Genomic DNA, 19,199 nt, shown 5'->3' on the forward strand with positions numbered 1-19,199 from the left:
GGAAAAACGTATTGCTTCAACTGTGAAGTTTCTCCAGAATTCCTCAATACCGTCGTATGATGTTACCACTGTCTTCGATGTTTTGTGTCTTGGTGAAATATTTTGGCAGGTATGTTTGTTGTCCATTTTGTCGTCAACTTCATTTTGTTTTTTCTTGAAATACGTTAACTTTAAACCATCCTTGAATCTCCTTGTGTTTGTTTTGTGTTTCCATTATGATTAAATATTAATTTTCCAAGGTGTTCCTTGGCAAAGATATCTTGCAAATGGATTTAGAAACGTTACAGAAGCATTGTAAGGTAAACGAGGCTTCACATAAAAGTCGATCATTTCAGTGTTTTCTTCAGTAAGTGTAAAGTGGATTTATAACTACGCTCAACATGTGATACACTAAATTCTGCTTTCTCATTACACGATCTCGTAAAAGATTCCCATTCTTAGTACAAACATATAAGATAAAGTAGACATTCTGCACTAGACTATGTTTATCTTTCTTCAGAACGAGGCTTTATCATCTATGTTGATGTATGTTTTGGCATTAAATGGTGGCTTTCTACCGTCTGTCGATGAGATTTTACAGCATCCTTTCTTCAACAATGAAATATATATAAGTAAACTTCACACCACAGTATCTGAAAATGAAACATCATTGTCTAATTCAAAAGGAAGTAAACTCCCGGAAGAAGATATACCTATACCAGATGAAGTAAGTTGCCATGAAGAAACAGGGTCACAAGCTGAAATTGATATCGTGATACCTCAAGACAACATACCACGTGATATCGTAACACCTCAAGACAACCAACCACGTGATATCGTAATACCTCAAGACAACCAACCACGTGATATCGTAATACCTCAAGACAACATACCAAGTGATATCGTAATACCTCAAGACAACCAACCACGTGATATCGTAATACCTCAAGACAACCAACCACGTGATATCGTAATACCTCAAGACAACATACCAAGTGATATCGTAATACCTCAAGACAACCAACCACGTGATATCGTAATACCTCAAGACAACCAACCACGTGATATCGTAATACCTCAAGACAACATACCAAGTGATATCGTAATACCTCAAGACAACCAACCACGTGATATCGTAATACCTCAAGACAACCAACCACGTGATATCGTAATACCTCAAGACAACATACCAAGTGATATCGTAATACCTCAAGACAACCAACCACGTGATATCGTAATACCTCAAGACAACCAACCACGTGAAGTCCAAACGTTTAATGATATAGAAAATTCAGTAGCAGAGTCATGTCTCGTATCGGGAAAAAATATCACAACTGCAGAAAATGTTGTATCAGCGTTAAGTGATGATTGTGATAAAAAGCAGGAAGTGGAAGAAGCTTTACCTGAGGAATATAAAAGCACAGTAAAAAATTTCTTATGTATCTGTCAGTTATTTAGTTACCGTAATGAATGATTGAGACTTAATGTTTTTTTATTGATCTATTTTAGGTTCAACCTGTCGAGCAGTAGCTTTCTCTTAATGATAGTGAATGATTAAGGAGATAAATTGCTTTTATTGAACAAATGGGAAACAAACGTATGAAAACGACATGAACATGTTATATTATAAATAGTTGAAACGTTTTTATTTGATATTCAATAAAATACTTTTTTTTTCATTTTTTTTTTATATTTGACAATTCAACGATGATTATTACTTGTTACTTGAACACAATGTAAGTATAGATTGAAATATAATATTTATCAAATTTATGTCATTTTGAATTTTAATTTATTTAGGCCAGTCTACCCAACTTTTGTCGTTAATTATTAATATATGCTAACTTATTGAAGCGTCTTCTGCTATCAGACCACGATAACGACAACCTGCTAGCCCAACACTTCCATAAGCCATAACATTTTAATATTTCAATGCTTTTCGTATTTAATAGTTCTTCTGTTCCCCAATTATTGCATTTTGTTCGCAAGATATGTTTTCTTTTATCCATCTAGATTTTATAAACTTGTGTGACGTTTATTGTAAGGGTAAACAGACGCAACAGTTAATGAAAGTTTTTGTTATTTATTATTCATAAATGCAAAGTACATTGATGATAAACGCAGATCAAAGGTATTAGTGACTTATTTGTTTATTTGTTCGAGCATAAACAATTCCTATCAACGTACTTTCTTTTTTGGTTATTAACCTTCTTTTGTTGTTCATCTCTTTTCTTGTGGAAATATAGTAAGAAGATTTTTCTTTTTATCTGAGGTCGTTACGCACGACGTGTCACATTTTGTTGTTTGTTTAAAAATACATAGAAGTGGGACGTTTGTAAGGTTTGGTGCTTTTATCTATTCGATATTACGTTGCTTGTAACCAAAGAAATGTAATTAAGCTCATCTCACTTCTCATTTTGCTTCATAGCTGAAAGCGGAAAATTGTCGTTGAAAAGTCTATTCATCATAATGGCTTTCCACAAGTTTGTGGCTGTTATTATGATGACCCAAATCATTTGGATATCTTCAGCAAGTAAAGAAAACAACGTCGCTTTTTCAAACTGCGTCGAAGGAACATCGAGTTTGCATGATTTCGAAGACAAACTCCTTTCAAACGAAGAACTTATACCATTTTCTCGCAATAAAGATCAAATCGTCATCATTACGAATGTCGCTTCGTTTTGAGGTCTTACAAAAGTCCAGTATCATCAACTGAATGCATTAATTGAAGAATTCGATACAAGTGTATGTCCTTTACGTGTATATGGCGTTCCATGCAATCAATTTGGCTTACAAGAGCCGGGAAATGGCAAAGAAATTATTAATTCACTTCGTTACGTTCGACCTGGTAACGGGTTTAAACCAAAATTTGATCTTTTGATCAAAAGAGATGTGAATGGGGAGAAAGAAGACGCTTTATTCACGTGGCTCAAGGTAAGAAAAAAAATAATTTGCTTCAAAAACTTCCCATTTTTATATTTGTTTATATGGGGTTGTCCTTGTGAGCCATTCAATTCACCCAAAATATTGTCGTTGCTGATGAAATGCATGAGCTTTTTTCAAACAAACTTATAGATCAGTGGCCATATAACCACAGTCAGCCAGCAATTTGACTGAATATGATTTTTCTTTCGAAATTGTTGGGGGGTTTAGTCATTTTACACCGTAATACTTGCATGGCTGGAGTAACAGTAGGACTTAACAGGTTTAATGTTCCTTGAGGTTTTTACATCTCGTTGGCGATTTTTTAAAAAAATATTGTATGCAGTTTAGTACTGTGCAAGTGTGTAGTTGTGAATTTTTCCAGATAAGTTTATATATTTATCATACACTCATTTACGGTAACAATTTTTGCGTTTAATTTTAGTCGCTTTGTCCAAATCCAGTCACGATGATTGGAAACCCAAAGGATTTGTTTTATTCGCCAATCAGGACAACTGATTTTCAATGGAATTTTGAGAAAATTCTTGTGGATCATAAAGGACGACCAAGAAAGCGTTATACACCAAAATTTAATCCGTTAGAAATGAAATCAGATGTGAAGAATTTAGTTGAAGAATGTGTTAAAGCAAGAAAGAAACGCGCGAACATACAATTTACAGAAACTGCTCATTTCTATAATGTGTAAAGAAGTTTTGGTAAGGTATCACGCTAATATCGCGGCATTGTCTGAACCATTTCACCCAAAGAGTTAATTGTTTATTGTTTTCATATTTGTTCGTAGCTGACACAAAGGAAACATGTGTTAATCATCTGTTTTTTTAAAAACATGTTTCTGCATGAAAATTATGTACGATGTCCAATTTGAAATCATTTTTGTGATGACATTCCTGTCACCTTTTTCTTGTTAACAAGGTAGCTACGAACTTACTCGGGAGAGTCGATTACTTGCAACTATTAAGGTATTTTGGAAAGTAAAACTTGTGTTTCTTTGTGCGCGTCTACTTTGTAAAATCACACATTATCTAACTGTTAAACGTGCATGGTTTTTAATGATGTTCACAATGCATTGTTGTGTTGATGGTTAGTCTTGCCACTACTCGTATTACAAATATAGACAGGAGTGACAGACCCTTGCGAAAGAATTTGTCTAAGCTTAATTCAAACAGCTTTTCTATTTTGCGCAGGTCTATTATGTTCATTATCTTTCAACATGAAACATTTGGCAACATAGGACAATGTTTTAAATGCTCAAGATTATGAACTTTTCATTACAAGATTATCAACTTTTCTGAAAACAGTATTTCTTGTGGGTTTGTGATTTATATGCCATGAGTGAAAATTTGTTTCTATTTGTGTCAGCTGCTGAGTGTTTAATATTTTGAGTTCTATTACATACTTAATAGCTTGCTCGTCGAACGAATAATTTCATGAAAGCCGTAGAACTTTATGTTTTTATTTGATTGTAATGTGAGAAATTCACAAATAACTTTGATGAAAAATACAGTGCGTAACTTGCATTTAAATAACAAATTCATGACAATGTAAAAATAACCTTTATATTTAGCATGAATATAAATTGTTGGTAACGAAGTCAATTCTAAAATACATTACATATATTCATAAACGTATATATAATCAAATAAATATTAAACATATTGGTGTATTAGTTATAACTAGAAAATGCTATAGACTAAGTATGAAAACGATACTTACATTTTTTTGAACTTTTTAAATGTATTATAATTTAAAGATTATGAAGACTTTGCCATAAACCGTTAGAAAAAACGGATGGTTAAGTCCGATGTAAACTAGTCCTGTCACTGTAAAAGTTTTTAATGCATTCAACTTAGTGATGTACTGGTTTGTGTACTTAGAATTGCATAATAAAGTTCAAAATATACTTGAAGGCGACGTTTTTGATTTTATTGTGTCTTCAAAATTTTCCAGTGGTAGGGAACCGATCTCGATTTTTTTTATTAATTATTTGTCACACTTCCTTTTCATCATATGTCCAACATGCAATAATCATTTGTTTCTTACAGGTTAATCAAAGAATTTTCTAGATGACAACATGTTCATTGTACGTGTTAGTACTGGTCGTTTTTTATAACCTTTCGTACAAATAAATGATTGTTAACACCGTTTATAATGAAGCAAATCTTCAATTTTTAATGACCTATAACGCGTTATAATTATAGAAATTCGAGAGATGAATGAATACTCTACTCACTTAATTAAAAGGGTTTTGTACAAGACAACGCTAAACGATAGTTTTATTTACTTTACAGATATTTTAATCTTTCTCAATCTCTCAAGAGAAGAACTGCGAATTTTGGTTGTAAGTTTCTGTCGGTAAGGAATTAACAAGTTTGTTGGCCGAATTTCATGATTAAAAGAATACATTAGTAGAAGATTTTTATCAGATTTCTAGTCGCATGCAGATTTTTCATCACGATATTTGAGTCCCCGAGGTTCCTACCTATGATGATCGATCAGAAAAGATCTTATATGATTTTACTTTTTTTAACGAAGATTATATACGACTTGGCGAAATAAAATTATTGCCATTGTGTCATGATATTGTAAAAATTCAAAGTCAGTATATACAAATCTATCCAGTTCAAACTAATTTTTATTTTCAAATATTAAGCACGCTTACCGCATTTGTTGATACATTATCTTATTAACAAAGATAAATAGTCAGAGGCCTTATCATGACGACGTGTTCGGATGTCTTTGATTGCATTTAAGCTGTTACATATGGTCATCATGATTTAAGAAATGTCGGTTTGAGTATAAGGATTATCGTAATGTACAAAAGATCAAATTAGCAACGGACCCAATTTGAATTTTTTGTCCTTTAGAAGTTAAAAGTAACTTTATCTAAGGAAAACGACTTTTGTTGTATTTGGGTGTAAATAAATCATGCCACTCTCATTACATTCATATATTATACATACTTGACTGTCACAAGAAATAGAGAATAGGAAAAATCGTTACAATAACTAAATTGTAAAATATAAGATTACGTGTATCAATGTAGGTAGTGATGAATGAACAACAGAGAACAAGAACTGTGTCCACACCACCTAAGTTATTGAATGTAAATGGATGTTGTTCATGCATTTGATTTTGGGGGTTGTCTCGTTAAATCTGATTGTTATAATCATATGTTACTGATATTACTTGATTGAAAACGTGCGAATTTGATTCATAGTTATTCTGCAAAAGGAGACTCGATTCAAACATCTATCTCTTTACTTAAAATTTCTTCTCTGACAGTTTCAGTAGTATACAGGTATCATAGTGGTAAACTAGTTTTTATTTTCTAAAATCTTTAACTGTTTTAATTAGTGCATACCTTAAGTTTTTTTGTAATCGTTAAGATAAAAATTTCATAGGAAATAAAAGAATTTGTATTTTTAACCTACTTCTTCATTTTTTGATTAAATTTCCTTGTACTTCCCCTTGGAAATGACGTCGTTTGGGACCTCTCCTTCCGTGAATGTCGAGAATTCGTACGATTCGGCTTGTTTCGAGCGATATTTTTGTAATTATTCAAGCTAATGAAATTTTTCGTCTAGGCATCTGTTTCTAGTTTTGAAACGAACATTTTTTATGATTTTCACTACAGTATATAAAGGACGGTGTCCTAAGACGCCATATTCTTATGGTTTAGTGTTTGCAGAAATCTTCAATTAGACATTTTTTGTGTTAAGTAGCTAAAGGTTTTTGATATCTTTTTTTTGTAATGTTTTAGTCTTTCCATGATTTTGGTGATGATAAAGCGAGTGAAGTTGTAAGTACAGTTCAAATTTTTATTCATATTTATCAACACATATCATGTACTTTAGCATATTTATGTCCAGTTTACACATCTTATGTCGCACTTAAGGTGTTTCGTTGTCAGGCAACCATGTACTGTCACAGTCGGTTATATGAGATTTCTGTTTTCATTCATGCAATCACCGATAACACAATATCGCTCAAATGGACGAAGTAAAGGCAACATGTTGCCCTCATTTTTATACGTAAAAATGCAAATCATGATTTGTAGTAGCGTTTAAGAAATTTTTAAACGTTAAAACGATCGAACGGCAACAAAATGGGTTTTTTTCTTTAACAATTCTATGACTCTTCTTTCATCTTAGAAGTTAGAATGATAAATACATAGCACGGACTTATATATTCATGTACTTTGTATATGTGTAAAAATTTACTTACAACCACGCTAAATAGATACATGTCATAGACAAATCATAGCTTCGTTTTTTAACCAAATATTTCTCTTTGTCTTCATGTTCACAACTGATAAGGTGTTTGTTTGTCATTGAAATACAATCTGATAAACGAATTAAAGGCTATACCTCTGTGCAACATTTTGGTATCAAAATTTGTTGATTGTTGAACATATTTACTTTACCTTAATGTTTTCGTTTTAATTAATACGCACAGTATTTATGTCTTTTTTTAATATGTCTGACACGTTTTTACAATGTTGTGCTATTTTCTTAATTTAGTTGTTTAACGCAGAAACATTAAGAAGTTAGAATAAACGAAAATAAGGTGAAGGTGTTGGTAAAGATGGCAAAATATTCGTTAAACGACAGTGTTTTCAACAACTTATCTTCTCTAAATAAAACTCAAAATGTCACCTCTAATATTTATCCATTCCTGTTTCCATATTCCGTTGAAGTTTTATTATATGTTGTGCAATGTATTCTTGTCGTCTTTGGGCTCTTTGGAAATTTTCTTGTCATCTTATCTGTTTGCTGTAATTCAAGAATAAAAAGGTCTACCTCAAATTTGTTCATACTAAACTTGGCTGTTGCTGATATTGGTGTCTTGATTTTGTCACATTCGTTTATTCTGGGACTTGAGATCAATAACTTTGCGTGGCCTTTTGGTAAGGTTTCTTGTGAATATATATACCCGTTTTCCGACTCGTTTTTTGGTGTATCTATATGGACAATATTGGCGATATCGTATTATAGGTAAGACTAACACTTTAGTTAGCTACATCAAGCCCAAATGGCCATCTCAAATTCTCAAAGATAATTGTTATTTATTGTGATCTTCTTAGCACCACACGATATTTCATTTCTAGATATCGAGGAATTGTTCATATTATGAAAACTCAACTGTCCCATAAACAGACGCGCTACGTCCTTGTCATTTTATGGGTTTTACCTGTCATCGTTATATCCTTGCCACTTTGGTTGTATATGAAATTGACACTTTCCCCTAAACTGCAAATTTGCGATGTTTTGTGGCCAAACAAGGAGAGCCAAATGGCTTATAAAATCATTTTAAATCTGTTCTTCTATCTATTACCTTTAATGTTGATAATCTTTTATTATCTGCGGATTCGCGTTTCATTGAAAGAAAGTTCAGGATTTCATCGTGAAATGACAACTTCAGTGTCGACGACAGCATCGTGTCGAGATCAAAAGAAACACCTTCAACGAAATGCTAAAGCACTTCGAGTTCTCACTCCAGTTGTAATCGTCTTTTTCATCACAATGTTACCGTTTACTGCTTTTCGTTTGGCACTTGTATTTGCAGATATGGCTAGTTTTCGTTATACTCGTGTATTATTTTTCCTTGGCATTGTAAGTGTTCTGGCCAACTCTTCAGTGAATCCACTTATTTACAGCATCGTTTCTGCTGACTTCCGTCGTTCCTTTATTCACTATCTTGGTTTTAAAAAGGGACATTTACAAAAAAAATCGACTTTCCTTGGGTCTGTTCGTTTATCTCGTGCGAAAAGCGAACGCGTTACAATATTGCAAAGTTAAACTTCATATATTGAATGGAAAAGATAGCGCTTATTATCTTTTTGATTGTACATGTCACTGTACTTAAAAATATTAAACAAACAAGCTTTTCTATAAACTTTGGTTTATTCATACTTGCTGATCTTTTGATTCCAGCTAATTCTTTAACTCTTACTTATCATAAGGTTTCTGCTAGTCGAGTGACCAGCTATCACCCCTGATTCTTCGATTCCTTTTGATTCAATGTTTCCATCTTTTCTTTTCGTCTTCATTCTATCATTCTTGTGACCGTATGATTTCTTCATGTTAATCGTATCGTTTTTGCTGATCTTAAATAATTCTTACTTGTCCTTAACATTCCTATTAATCTGAGTGTAGCTAAAAACGACTACATATACTTTGTCATTCCTGAAAATTCTTCCTCGTTCTTCCCAGAGATGTGAATGAATTTCTATTAACTTCACAACATATTTTGTGTAAAATCGATAAATATTTATAATAACATATCAATTGAGCTTATGGCTGCAATGAGATACAAGTTTCTATGCAACATAATATAAAGGATTAATTACATCTTCAATCTTTCAATTACATTTCTATGCATCTGGTAAAATATTTTCCAACAGATTTTTTATGATCCCTACATTTTAATTCTATGTGGTCATTAAGTATTAAATAAAGTTACTGAAGTGGCATAACGAGTCGTGACCATAAACATCATCGAAGAAATGTTCTCGTTTGTAAAATTAAGGAATGTAAGTGAAGGTGATCTTCCTTTCCTACAGGAAAAAAACAATTAACAATTTTTTACATTTCATTTAAAGAAGAACGCCTACAATTCTCTATTGGAAAAAAACTGCATCATCAATTAAATGACCTGATACTTTAACCAACAACAAACTTTGAGGATTCTACTCCTAACACAACCGGCAATACAACACATGATTGTCAGTAAATGCATGATCACAAACCTCATTGGCCGTTTGTTCTTCCTTTCGTTTATTATACAAATACCACATCTAAGAAACAACAGAAAATTACAGAATCCATGAAAACATTTCACTAAAGCAATTAGAAACGACAACAAACCTCTTCATTTTTCCAACCATAAATAATCATAACCAACAAAGCCTACAAACAAACGAATATCAATCACCCATGGACGTGCTATGTAAATTTGTAATCTTCAAATAAAGTCTCGTTTCGTGTAACGAGAATCTTCGTTCTCTGTTGTTCATTCATCACTACCTACACTGACACACGTTATCTTAGTTTATATTTTAGATAGTGTAAAGACTGTTCTCATTCTCTGTTGTTCATTCATCACTACCTACACTGACACACGTTATCTTAGTTTATATTTTAGATAGTGTAAAGACTGTTCTTTTTCTCTGATGTTCATTCATCACTACCTACACTGACACACGTTATCTTAGACTTTTTTTCTTAGTTTAGGTGTCTAAAGACTGGATTGTTGTGATCAAACTTAGAAGATTTTGTACAAGATTACAATTACAAACCTGAAGAAAGTACAAAGTCATGAAACTATAATGATATCCTTTTTGCTCCGTGTTATTGACTGCTTTAATTCCAAAATACCAAGCAAAAGTGACAACAAACAACAAGAGGAGTGAGGTAAAAAAGTTCACTCTGTCAATAGAAAATATGAAAAAATGATTCGTAAAATACCATCAAAAACTACTTCAACAGTTCATCTAATAATTATATGTATAATTCAAAACAAATAAATATATATGTATAATGATGTACATCTCACTTCAAATAATTGAGAGTTTTGTCTGTTTCTATTGTTTTAGGATGAATAAAGACATAGAAAATCAAAGCAACACGAGCAACAATGTTCACCTAAATAAAATAAATCGAAATCATCAATGTAAATATCGGACGATCTATTCGTTATGTATGTGACGGTGAGAAACTCTATTGTTTACATACACACAACAGTAATGTCTCTAAATTAAACAAAGTCAGTCATATATGATTGGTAATCTTTTTGATTTCTCATCACCATAGTGGACTAGTATACATACTGCAATTAAAGCCATCAAGGGTCCAAAAAAGTACCCACAGCTTGCTTTGTTGATAAAGATCCACAAACTTGAAATTTAAAAAAGTGCTGGGTTAGTGTTTGATTAATGACAAATGAAAGAAATTTTGGAACGTGGATAGACCTAACAAATGACAAGCCTGAACGATCAGTTCAAAAGAATTTCATACATTTCACTCGTACGTGGCTTTCCATAATGAGGAAAATCATATCCAGCAGTAGATCCAGCAAATGCAGACGTAAGTGCTAAAATGAAAGCGTTATTTTGATGAATAATATTTGAAATTGATGGAGTAGACGACTCGTATAGTAAATTGTATGATATAGGAGGGTTGACATATAAAAAGTATTCTTAGCTAGAAAAAGAATATACTAACCCCAACCAAGAGATATGTAAAATTTTCTGGTGTTGGTGACGTTATAATTAAATATTGGATGAATAACATTAAGAAAGTAAATAGCTTCAAGACAAAGCCAAACCAATGGAGATAGTTGACAAAAATGAAGGCCTGTCACTATCACATCGTTCAAAGTCTAAAAACAAAAATGTGAAATTTATATTGAAAAAATCATTGGTTTAGTATATCCTAAGTATATGGTGGCATTATGGAGGCAAGAAGATTAGAAGAAGAATCATAAACTCCATTTACGTTGTTCATGCTTGTGGCACATCTTTCGTAACGTAGGTAATTTAAAAAAGGCAACCAATCATTTACATTTTCTAATAAATAGAAGAGCTTAAATGGCTATAGCTACAATTACTATTTTAATATACAGTAAAGTTGTGAACATTTTGTTCCTTAGACTGTATAGGTATTCTGACAAAATCATTTTTTCTCTATTTTTGTTCAAGTTAACAAGCTTACATTACCTTGTTGTTGTTCTTTAAAATACCAACAATAAACAAAATATAACCAAAAATCAGCATCACACAAAGATGTGTATGAATACAAACACGATCATTATCATAACACCTGAATTTATGGGCGAAAAATTTTATTTTCAAATTGACAAGTATCGAATCTTTTGATGACAAATAGGAAAAAATCAAAGGAAAAACTTACTCAAGTTGTTTTGTTACATAAAGTGTGGCAATCAAAGCGAGAATTGCAAAAACATTGGACACAATGCCGACGATACGAACTGCTTTTCTTGAATTGTTATCTACCTAAAGTGAGCAATTAAACTATGTATTTTAATGGTGGATTCACATACAATTTATATACCTCACTTTAGGGCAAACCAGAATAAAATGTTCATTCGTAGAGTGTGCAAAGGATTGAATAATTATGTAGACAACTGTTCAGGGTATGCAGGGTAAAATTTACTGTTTTAGCTACAGATTTATTGACTTTACCTCTTTGTTGAGTTCAGATAAAACAACGAATGTAGACATATGACTAAATGAGCAAGCAACGTTTGTGTCATTGCTTTCTTTTACACTTGCACCAAGACTTGACCAAAAGCCACTATCAGCATGTACAATTTGAAATTAAATGAACATTTACGCATGTATCACAAAAAACTGAGTAAAAATACAAACCTGTCAGACCAAAAGTAACAACGGTCATTTTTTGTGCTATCACTCTGTAACAAAAAGTTATCTTCTCATAGTTTAAGTGGCTTTTTCATTGCTTGCATGCTTGTATTTTGTTGCTTACGAAAACATTCAAATTTAAAAACAAAAATCTTTTAAATCATTAACTAGCTACTATATATATGCAAAGCTCAACTCTTCATCTTTTCAGTTACACACTTTTTCAGAGGAAGATTTTATAAGAATGTTAAATAAACGCTTCTATAAGTAAAAATTTCACTAACCTTACTTCGTCTAAAATAAATCGTAAAAAGTTCATTCACTGGTATCGAAGGTTTTGGAAGGAGACTGAATGTAATAATGGGACTATTTATTACAAGGTTAGGTTTTTCTCTTATGTTTATGATCTGATTTTTCTCTATTTTCATCTCAGAAATTGGCAAGTGCCATGGATTACTATAAAAATGAAATGAAATAGTATATTCGTGAATTATTTGTTTCTACAAAAATTCAAATTAAACAAAAACAATAATTTAGTAATAATACTCTCGATATGGTTCAATTTCATCTTTTGGTACTTCAATTTTTGTTGTTTCTGTAATACTCCACGCCACTTGTACAATATTGGATGGCATACTCCTTTTTGGATATGTTATTACATTTCTAACTCTTCTACCAAGCTTGTGTATTGTATACTTATCGTAGATGTCAGGAAACAAGAAATTATCTGACTTGTTACCCTTTGATAAATTAATCACCGATGCTCCAAACGCTGAAAATTTAAAAGCAATCAGAAAAATAACATTAAAATTATAGAACAATATTTAACTAAAAAATAATAACACATATTATAAATGCAATAACTCAGGAAAAATGTATTGACTTTATATTTATACTATTGATAAACCAATCAACATTTATTTGGAGGTCTTCACAGTTTTCTTTGATCGTTTTATATACTATATATGTTTGGAAATTTTTATTGAGCAAAAACTTTTATTATATTTAACTAAACACATAATTCAAGTTACAGAATATATAACAACATGTTAATATAGTATATATAAAATTTTGACTCTCTAGAATTTAAGGTGGCTATATATACATACTAAACTTTTTTGTTGCAATGACAATAGTTCTGTTGACTTCTGATTGTTTTAGATTCTTTTCAATATATTTCGACAATTTTAAAGCCATTAATTCAGCCAATTCTGATAAATTTCTTGGATGAGTGTATTTCTATCAAACGAAGAAAATTACCTAGGATGTTGGAAAAACATTCTAACTAGATTTATATCGTTTCACCTACTTCATATCCAGGTGTTTTGCAATCAATGTACATTTCCAAGTCTTTGAAGTATTTCTATTATAAAATGTTAAAAAAGAAATTGAGAGCTGCATCAGGTTGAACAAACTTCAAAGAAAACTTTCGACAGCACCAAACTAAAATCCTGTCATAAATACCATTGCACACGATTCATTAGCGCAATTTTCAAATCCTGTTGGTTCTTTTGCAACTGTGCAAGGATCAGAAGTAGGTGGTTCTAAAACAAAGAAATGAAACGAAGAAACATTCGAACCATGCAATCCATTTCGAGCAGGAAATTTTTGAAAAAGTTTATACGATATAGAGTTATCATAGTGATAGAAAAAAGTACCTTCATATTTGTGTGGTTGCAACCATTTTATTATTTTCTTAACCAATCAGTTTTTACAATGTGAAAAAGTAAAAAGTACCTTCATTTTTGTATGATTGTCAAAAAACCATCCATGGTTTTTGTTTTGAAAGAAATATTTTGAAATAAATAATATTCTTAGTCTCCGATAAATATTGCTTGCATAGTAATTAAATTCACTTTCACATGAACAGAGCAAGAAATTGACAGATTTTAACCGGTTGATGTCGTAAGAATTAATATTTAAGGAGGAGCGGAGAAGTAAAGAGACAAAAAAAAGTTAAGAGAAGAAAGAAGAAAGACAAAATTTAAGAAGAAGAAGAAGAAGAAGAATGTGTAATGGTAAAACGTTCAACCCCAATTTTCAGTGGGATGACTTGAATCATTTATCAAATATTTTAGAAACTATCATTACCACTAGTAACTATATTGATAAATTGTTTAATAAATTTGAAATTTAACACTAAAATAATTTCTAGTTTACCTGGAGGACCTGGATGAGTTACTTCATGATAGATGGAACTCATGTTGTTTTGTTGGGTCGTGACAGAAGACACAAAAGTTTTTGTTGAGGCAACTGGTGTAGTGTTTGTCGAGGAAACATCTCCTAAAATAGCTAGAAAACAAATGTAAGTATATACTAACTAACATAAGAATTAAGATAAACTTTCTTAGTGTAGATAGTGTTGACTAAACAACGAGAACAAGTCTTTGCACTGTTGTCGCATTAGAAACATGCAGTCCACTCTCGGATGACATCATATATATATGAAACTACACTTTTTGCGTTCTACTTTAACAAACTAAATTATTGCTACGTTGGCTCTATGATAAAAAGACAGACCATAAAAAAAACAAGGAACACAAACCTGAGCTGTATAATCCAATACAAAAACACAGAAACATCTGCAAAAATAATACACAAAACCATTTAAACATAGACTATTCAGAATAAATTCAACATGTAGTTTCAACGTTCTATATAGTCTCAAAGTTTGCTTTGATTGTTAAAATATACAGAAATTTGTTTAGTTTTATCACCTTTCTAAAAAACATTTTGTCCTTCATGAACAAACGTTCATTTATCTAAATAATGTAACAACAACTAACTTTGTATCTTTGCAATCACCATAACAACATGTATGTATTTCAAACGACGAAGAACAGGTGGAGAACAATTGACTAACGGGGGCAGGTGTTCTGAATATACTAAAATGACAATTATAAAGCGTTATGTAAAAGATAAGAACTTGGCAAAAGCAAATTTAGCACCAGCACTTTACACTATCTTCTGTTTTCATCAGCAGTAGCAATTGAATATTGAAACTTAAGTTCTTATTAGTAAGTTTATGTAGTTATTTCTTCATCGGGACCATTGTTGAAAGTGAAGATGTTGTTAAAACATTCTTTTTTACTCGAGTTTAGTGTATCTGGCATTCTTCTGTGTTTATAAGGAGTAATTTAATGTTGAAACTTTAGTCTTTATACACACCAACATTTTTTTTCCACAGGGTGTGATCAAATTGGTAAATGGTCCTAATTTATCAAATTATATATTTAAATGGTTAAATATATATTCATATAGTACAACTACCCGACCTACGAAATCTGTTTCTTGTCTCAGGAATGGTCTCATGTGTGTGTAAACACGACGCAAGAGATTATACAGGAAATTTTTCTGGACGATCAAAGAAATCAATGCAATGCATTGAAGGCAAGTATAGTTTAGAACGAATAACATATGGAAAACACTTCATAATCTTGGGTTTGCTGTGGTAATGGTCACGCCATCACGCAAGCTCTATTATGAAAGACACGATTTTTGACCAATGAAACGCGTGCATTGCTGTAATGAATAACGATGTTTTGTTTAAATTGCCATAATTCAAATTTTTAAAATCATTTGTCATTGTAGGTACAAACGTAACGGAGTATTTGTGATGACCATACAGGAGGTAACGGCAAAATAATTTTCCGTAGCAAAGCATGCATTTTACATTTAATTGAGTTTTCGTGACAGATTTATAGGGGAAAACTCGCTCTATTTTTCTGTTGGTAAAACATTGAATATCATGGGTTCCCAGAGTAGTAAAGGTATTGTTGTTTAATCATTTTTATTTCATGTACTGAACACCTATGTCTTGTCAAGAAGCATGAATGTATATGTGTAATACAATATGTATTTTTATAGGAAGTACTTATAGTAAAAATGCACTGTACAACTATCTAAAATCAAATTTTCGAAGTTGTAAAGTGATTTTTGAATTTTAGACGTTAATATAAACAATCTTCAGTTGAAATCACACGAGCGTTATAAAATCTATTGTTATCACAACATGTGTTTGATTATAAAGACTTTTTTGTTCAAATAATTTCATCATGTAAATCATCTTTTTCAAGGATCAGTATACATTTAAAGTTTCAAACTGCCAGTGTAGGACAGCTAGCCTTATAGTAACCATCAATGACAAAACTTCTGCCTTTTTTTGTCTAAATCTATTTTGATCTTTTTTGAAAAAAATGTAAGCAATGAAATGGATGGCATACGTTGAATGAACATGAAACAAGTTTACAACAATTCAACAACAAAATTTCCCGTCGTTTCGAAAAATACTCGTCATCACTTCTGACAATGCCAAATATGTAATATTAACAGAGTATCACTTCTATAGCCAATGCTCAGTACCAGTCTTCAACTCCTGGAGCAGCAACGACTATCAGTTATGAGGTCATTTTAAGTCCAAGAATGGATAATGCTAGAGTTCCTCGTTTAACACCGAAAAAACTTGGATTATTAACTAGACAAGATATTGATGACAAAATTACAGCTGCAGAGAATAGACGCAAAGTAATGTTTTACATATAGCTATAATGTTGTATTTTTCGATAGTGTGATAAATGAACTATTTATAGAGAGCTTTAGAATATTCTTTACACTACCTAAAATGTTAATTGTGTGTCAGTGTAGGTAGTGACAAACGAAAAACAGAGAACGAGAACAATCTTTATACTACCTAAAATACAAACTAAGCTAACGTGTGTCAGTGTAGGTAGTGATGAATGAACAACAGAGAAAAAGAGCAGTCTTTACACTACCTAAAATACAAACTAAGATAACGTGTGTCAGTGTAGGTAGTGATGAATGAACAACAGAGAAAAAGAACAATTTTTACACTATCTAAAATATAAACTTAGATAACGTGTGTCAATGTAGGTAGTGATGAATGAGCAACAGAGAAAAAGAACAATTTTTACACTATCTAAAATATAAACTAAGATAACGTGTGTCAATGTAGGTAGTGATGAATGAGCAACAGAGAAAAAGAACAATTTTTACACTATCTAAAATATAAACTTAGATAACGTGTGTCAATGTAGGTAGTGATGAATAAACAACAGAGAACGAAAACAGTCTTTACACCACCTAAAATATAAACTAAGATAACGTGTGTCAGTGTAGGTAGTGATGATGAATGAACAACAGAGAATAAGAACAGTCTTTACACTACCTAAAATATAAACTTAGATAACGAGTGTCAGTGTAGGTAGTGATGAATGAACAACAGAGAACGAAAACAGTCTTTACATTTCCTAAAATATAAATTAAGATAACGTGTGTCAATGTAGGTAGTGATGAATGAACAAAAGAGAAAAAGAACAGTCTTTACACTACCTAAAATATAAACTTAGATAACGTGTGTCAATGTAAGTGAATGAATAACAGAGGACAAGATTCACTACACTGACAATGATTTTCCTTGTTAGACCAGAGAGTTAAATATTCGCTTGAAGATGGCGAGCAATGTGCAACACGCTGACATGGTTTGTCAAGCAATGAAAGAATACGAAGAAAGAAAGAGACGAGAAACAGAAGAAAGATACCAACGGCGTTTGTTTATATTTGCTGAAAATCAAGAAGTGATTGCTAATCAACGGGCAAACAAATGGCAGGAAAAGAGAAAGAAGATTGAAATGGTTCAAGAAAGTGTAGAAAGACGCGATAGGAACTTTAGAAATTCTGTAAAAGAGAAGCTGAAGCACAAGTTTGATAAATTAAAAGATAATTGTAATACCTACAATGTCAGTCGTCAAGAAGCAAGTTGTATACATGACTCGAAGACAAAACAGATGGAAAACAAAGCTTTAAAAACAGCCGAACATTTTCAAAAAAAACTTGCAACTAGCCAAGAAAATCCCAAGGCAAAAAGTACAGCAAGACAGAAGAGAATTGAAGAAGAGAAACAGTTATTGAGTGATAATATTAAGGTGTCAAATAATAATAAAGACAAGCAGTTTGAAAGTGGTTTTGTCAGGTAAACTATCAACTTATTTCTAGTTTTTTTTTCTGTTTGCATCTACTGAAAATATAAAAGACAATACATAACAATTTACACTTCGAATTTATCTTATCAGCTCTGGTGGTAGACAACAACTAAACGAAACTGAAGAAAATCGTAGTACGGCAAGAACAGTTTTAGTAAAAGTTGAACTGACGAAAGAAATTCACAAAGTGAACGAGCAACAGTCATTTCAAACTATGACAGGATACCCAAGCAGTGATATCTATAATGGAGAGAAAATATTGGAGAAATGTCAAAAGAAAAATGAAGAAAAAATTATGAAGCAGGTTTGTTGCAAAAATGAACACTTGTGAAAATCACAATGTAGGAAAAAAAAATTATTCATCCAGTTAAATCAAAAGTTTCAACATCAGATCATTCCTGACAAACAGTTCTTATCAGATATGTCATATACGAGAGATTCATAGTAACGTTTAAGTTAAATATGTTACAGGAGATCGACATGCAAGAGCCAATGAAAGCGAAAGTAAATTATTTCAAGGAAAACTGCGAGCGGCAACTAAGAGATAACAACACAGCTAAACATTCAAGTGTTGAAGATAGCTTATCCGCTAAAGATAAAGAAAATGATATTTCAAACGCTTATCATGTGGAAAAAGAGGACGAAAAGCACAAAGAATTATCTGAAAATTTTCGAAATCATAACTTGGAACACTTATGCCTTCGTTAAATGACTGACTGAAGTTAAATATGCCATTTTGGTTATTTTGTGTATGATTATTAGCAGTAGTGTGATATAATAAGTTTTATAAATTTTCTTTTTTGTATGTTGTCAAAGTCTGTCTATACTACAAGTTAATTTTTTTGATTAAACTTTTAGTCTTTTATAATGAACTTGTAAGTTTGTGACGAAACAAG

The 19,199-nt window shown here is 31.7% G+C and overlaps 4 protein-coding genes across 7 annotated transcripts; 3 read left to right on the forward strand and 1 right to left on the reverse strand.

Annotated features, from left to right (window-relative positions):
- Positions 1-1,505: 1,505 nt before the first annotated feature.
- LOC124452612 (glutathione peroxidase-like) lies at positions 1,506-4,828 on the forward strand. Of its 3 annotated transcripts, none has more exons than XM_047003196.1 (5): positions 1,506-1,715; positions 1,993-2,110; positions 2,226-2,319; positions 2,408-2,913; positions 3,347-4,828. In XM_047003196.1, exons 4-5 carry the CDS (start codon positions 2,449-2,451, stop codon positions 3,605-3,607), a joined length of 726 nt encoding a protein of 241 aa, XP_046859152.1. In that variant the 5' UTR covers positions 1,506-1,715; positions 1,993-2,110; positions 2,226-2,319; positions 2,408-2,448; the 3' UTR covers positions 3,608-4,828. The 3 variants fall into 3 exon arrangements, with proteins under 3 accessions (XP_046859152.1, XP_046859153.1, XP_046859154.1); XM_047003197.1 differs by having other exon boundaries at positions 2,252-2,319; XM_047003198.1 differs by lacking the exons at positions 1,506-1,715; positions 1,993-2,110; positions 2,226-2,319 and adding an exon at positions 2,123-2,224.
- A 72-nt stretch (positions 4,829-4,900) lies between these two features.
- Positions 4,901-8,817, forward strand: LOC124452604 (galanin receptor type 1-like). The gene is made up of 5 exons (XM_047003188.1): positions 4,901-5,002; positions 5,211-5,274; positions 6,683-6,721; positions 7,443-7,916; positions 8,030-8,817. Exons 4-5 carry the CDS (start codon positions 7,507-7,509, stop codon positions 8,718-8,720), a joined length of 1,101 nt encoding a protein of 366 aa, XP_046859144.1. The 5' UTR covers positions 4,901-5,002; positions 5,211-5,274; positions 6,683-6,721; positions 7,443-7,506; the 3' UTR covers positions 8,721-8,817.
- A 352-nt stretch (positions 8,818-9,169) lies between these two features.
- On the reverse strand, positions 9,170-15,116 carry LOC124452594 (adhesion G protein-coupled receptor L4-like). The gene is made up of 20 exons (XM_047003172.1): positions 15,022-15,116; positions 14,850-14,886; positions 14,465-14,596; positions 13,769-13,848; positions 13,614-13,667; positions 13,414-13,543; positions 12,851-13,076; positions 12,589-12,760; positions 12,311-12,354; positions 12,125-12,236; positions 11,832-11,935; positions 11,639-11,741; positions 11,145-11,301; positions 10,938-11,013; positions 10,751-10,817; positions 10,477-10,565; positions 10,220-10,349; positions 9,789-9,830; positions 9,671-9,718; positions 9,170-9,478 (listed from the first exon to the last, which is right to left on the reverse strand). Exons 1-20 carry the CDS (start codon positions 15,046-15,048, stop codon positions 9,446-9,448), a joined length of 1,863 nt encoding a protein of 620 aa, XP_046859128.1. The 5' UTR covers positions 15,049-15,116; the 3' UTR covers positions 9,170-9,445.
- A 766-nt stretch (positions 15,117-15,882) lies between these two features.
- Positions 15,883-19,171, forward strand: LOC124452603 (intersectin-1-like). Of its 2 annotated transcripts, none has more exons than XM_047003186.1 (6): positions 15,883-15,935; positions 16,001-16,074; positions 16,653-16,828; positions 17,746-18,293; positions 18,394-18,607; positions 18,775-19,171. In XM_047003186.1, exons 2-6 carry the CDS (start codon positions 16,053-16,055, stop codon positions 19,009-19,011), a joined length of 1,197 nt encoding a protein of 398 aa, XP_046859142.1. In that variant the 5' UTR covers positions 15,883-15,935; positions 16,001-16,052; the 3' UTR covers positions 19,012-19,171. The 2 variants fall into 2 exon arrangements, with proteins under 2 accessions (XP_046859142.1, XP_046859143.1); XM_047003187.1 differs by having other exon boundaries at positions 15,896-15,930; positions 16,005-16,074.
- The last annotated feature ends 28 nt before the right edge of the window (positions 19,172-19,199 follow it).

The sequence above is a fragment of the Xenia sp. Carnegie-2017 genome, unplaced genomic scaffold (assembly GCF_021976095.1).
Source record: "Xenia sp. Carnegie-2017 unplaced genomic scaffold, XeniaSp_v1 HiC_scaffold_25, whole genome shotgun sequence".
NCBI classification, from domain to species: domain Eukaryota; kingdom Metazoa; phylum Cnidaria; class Anthozoa; order Malacalcyonacea; family Xeniidae; genus Xenia; species Xenia sp. Carnegie-2017.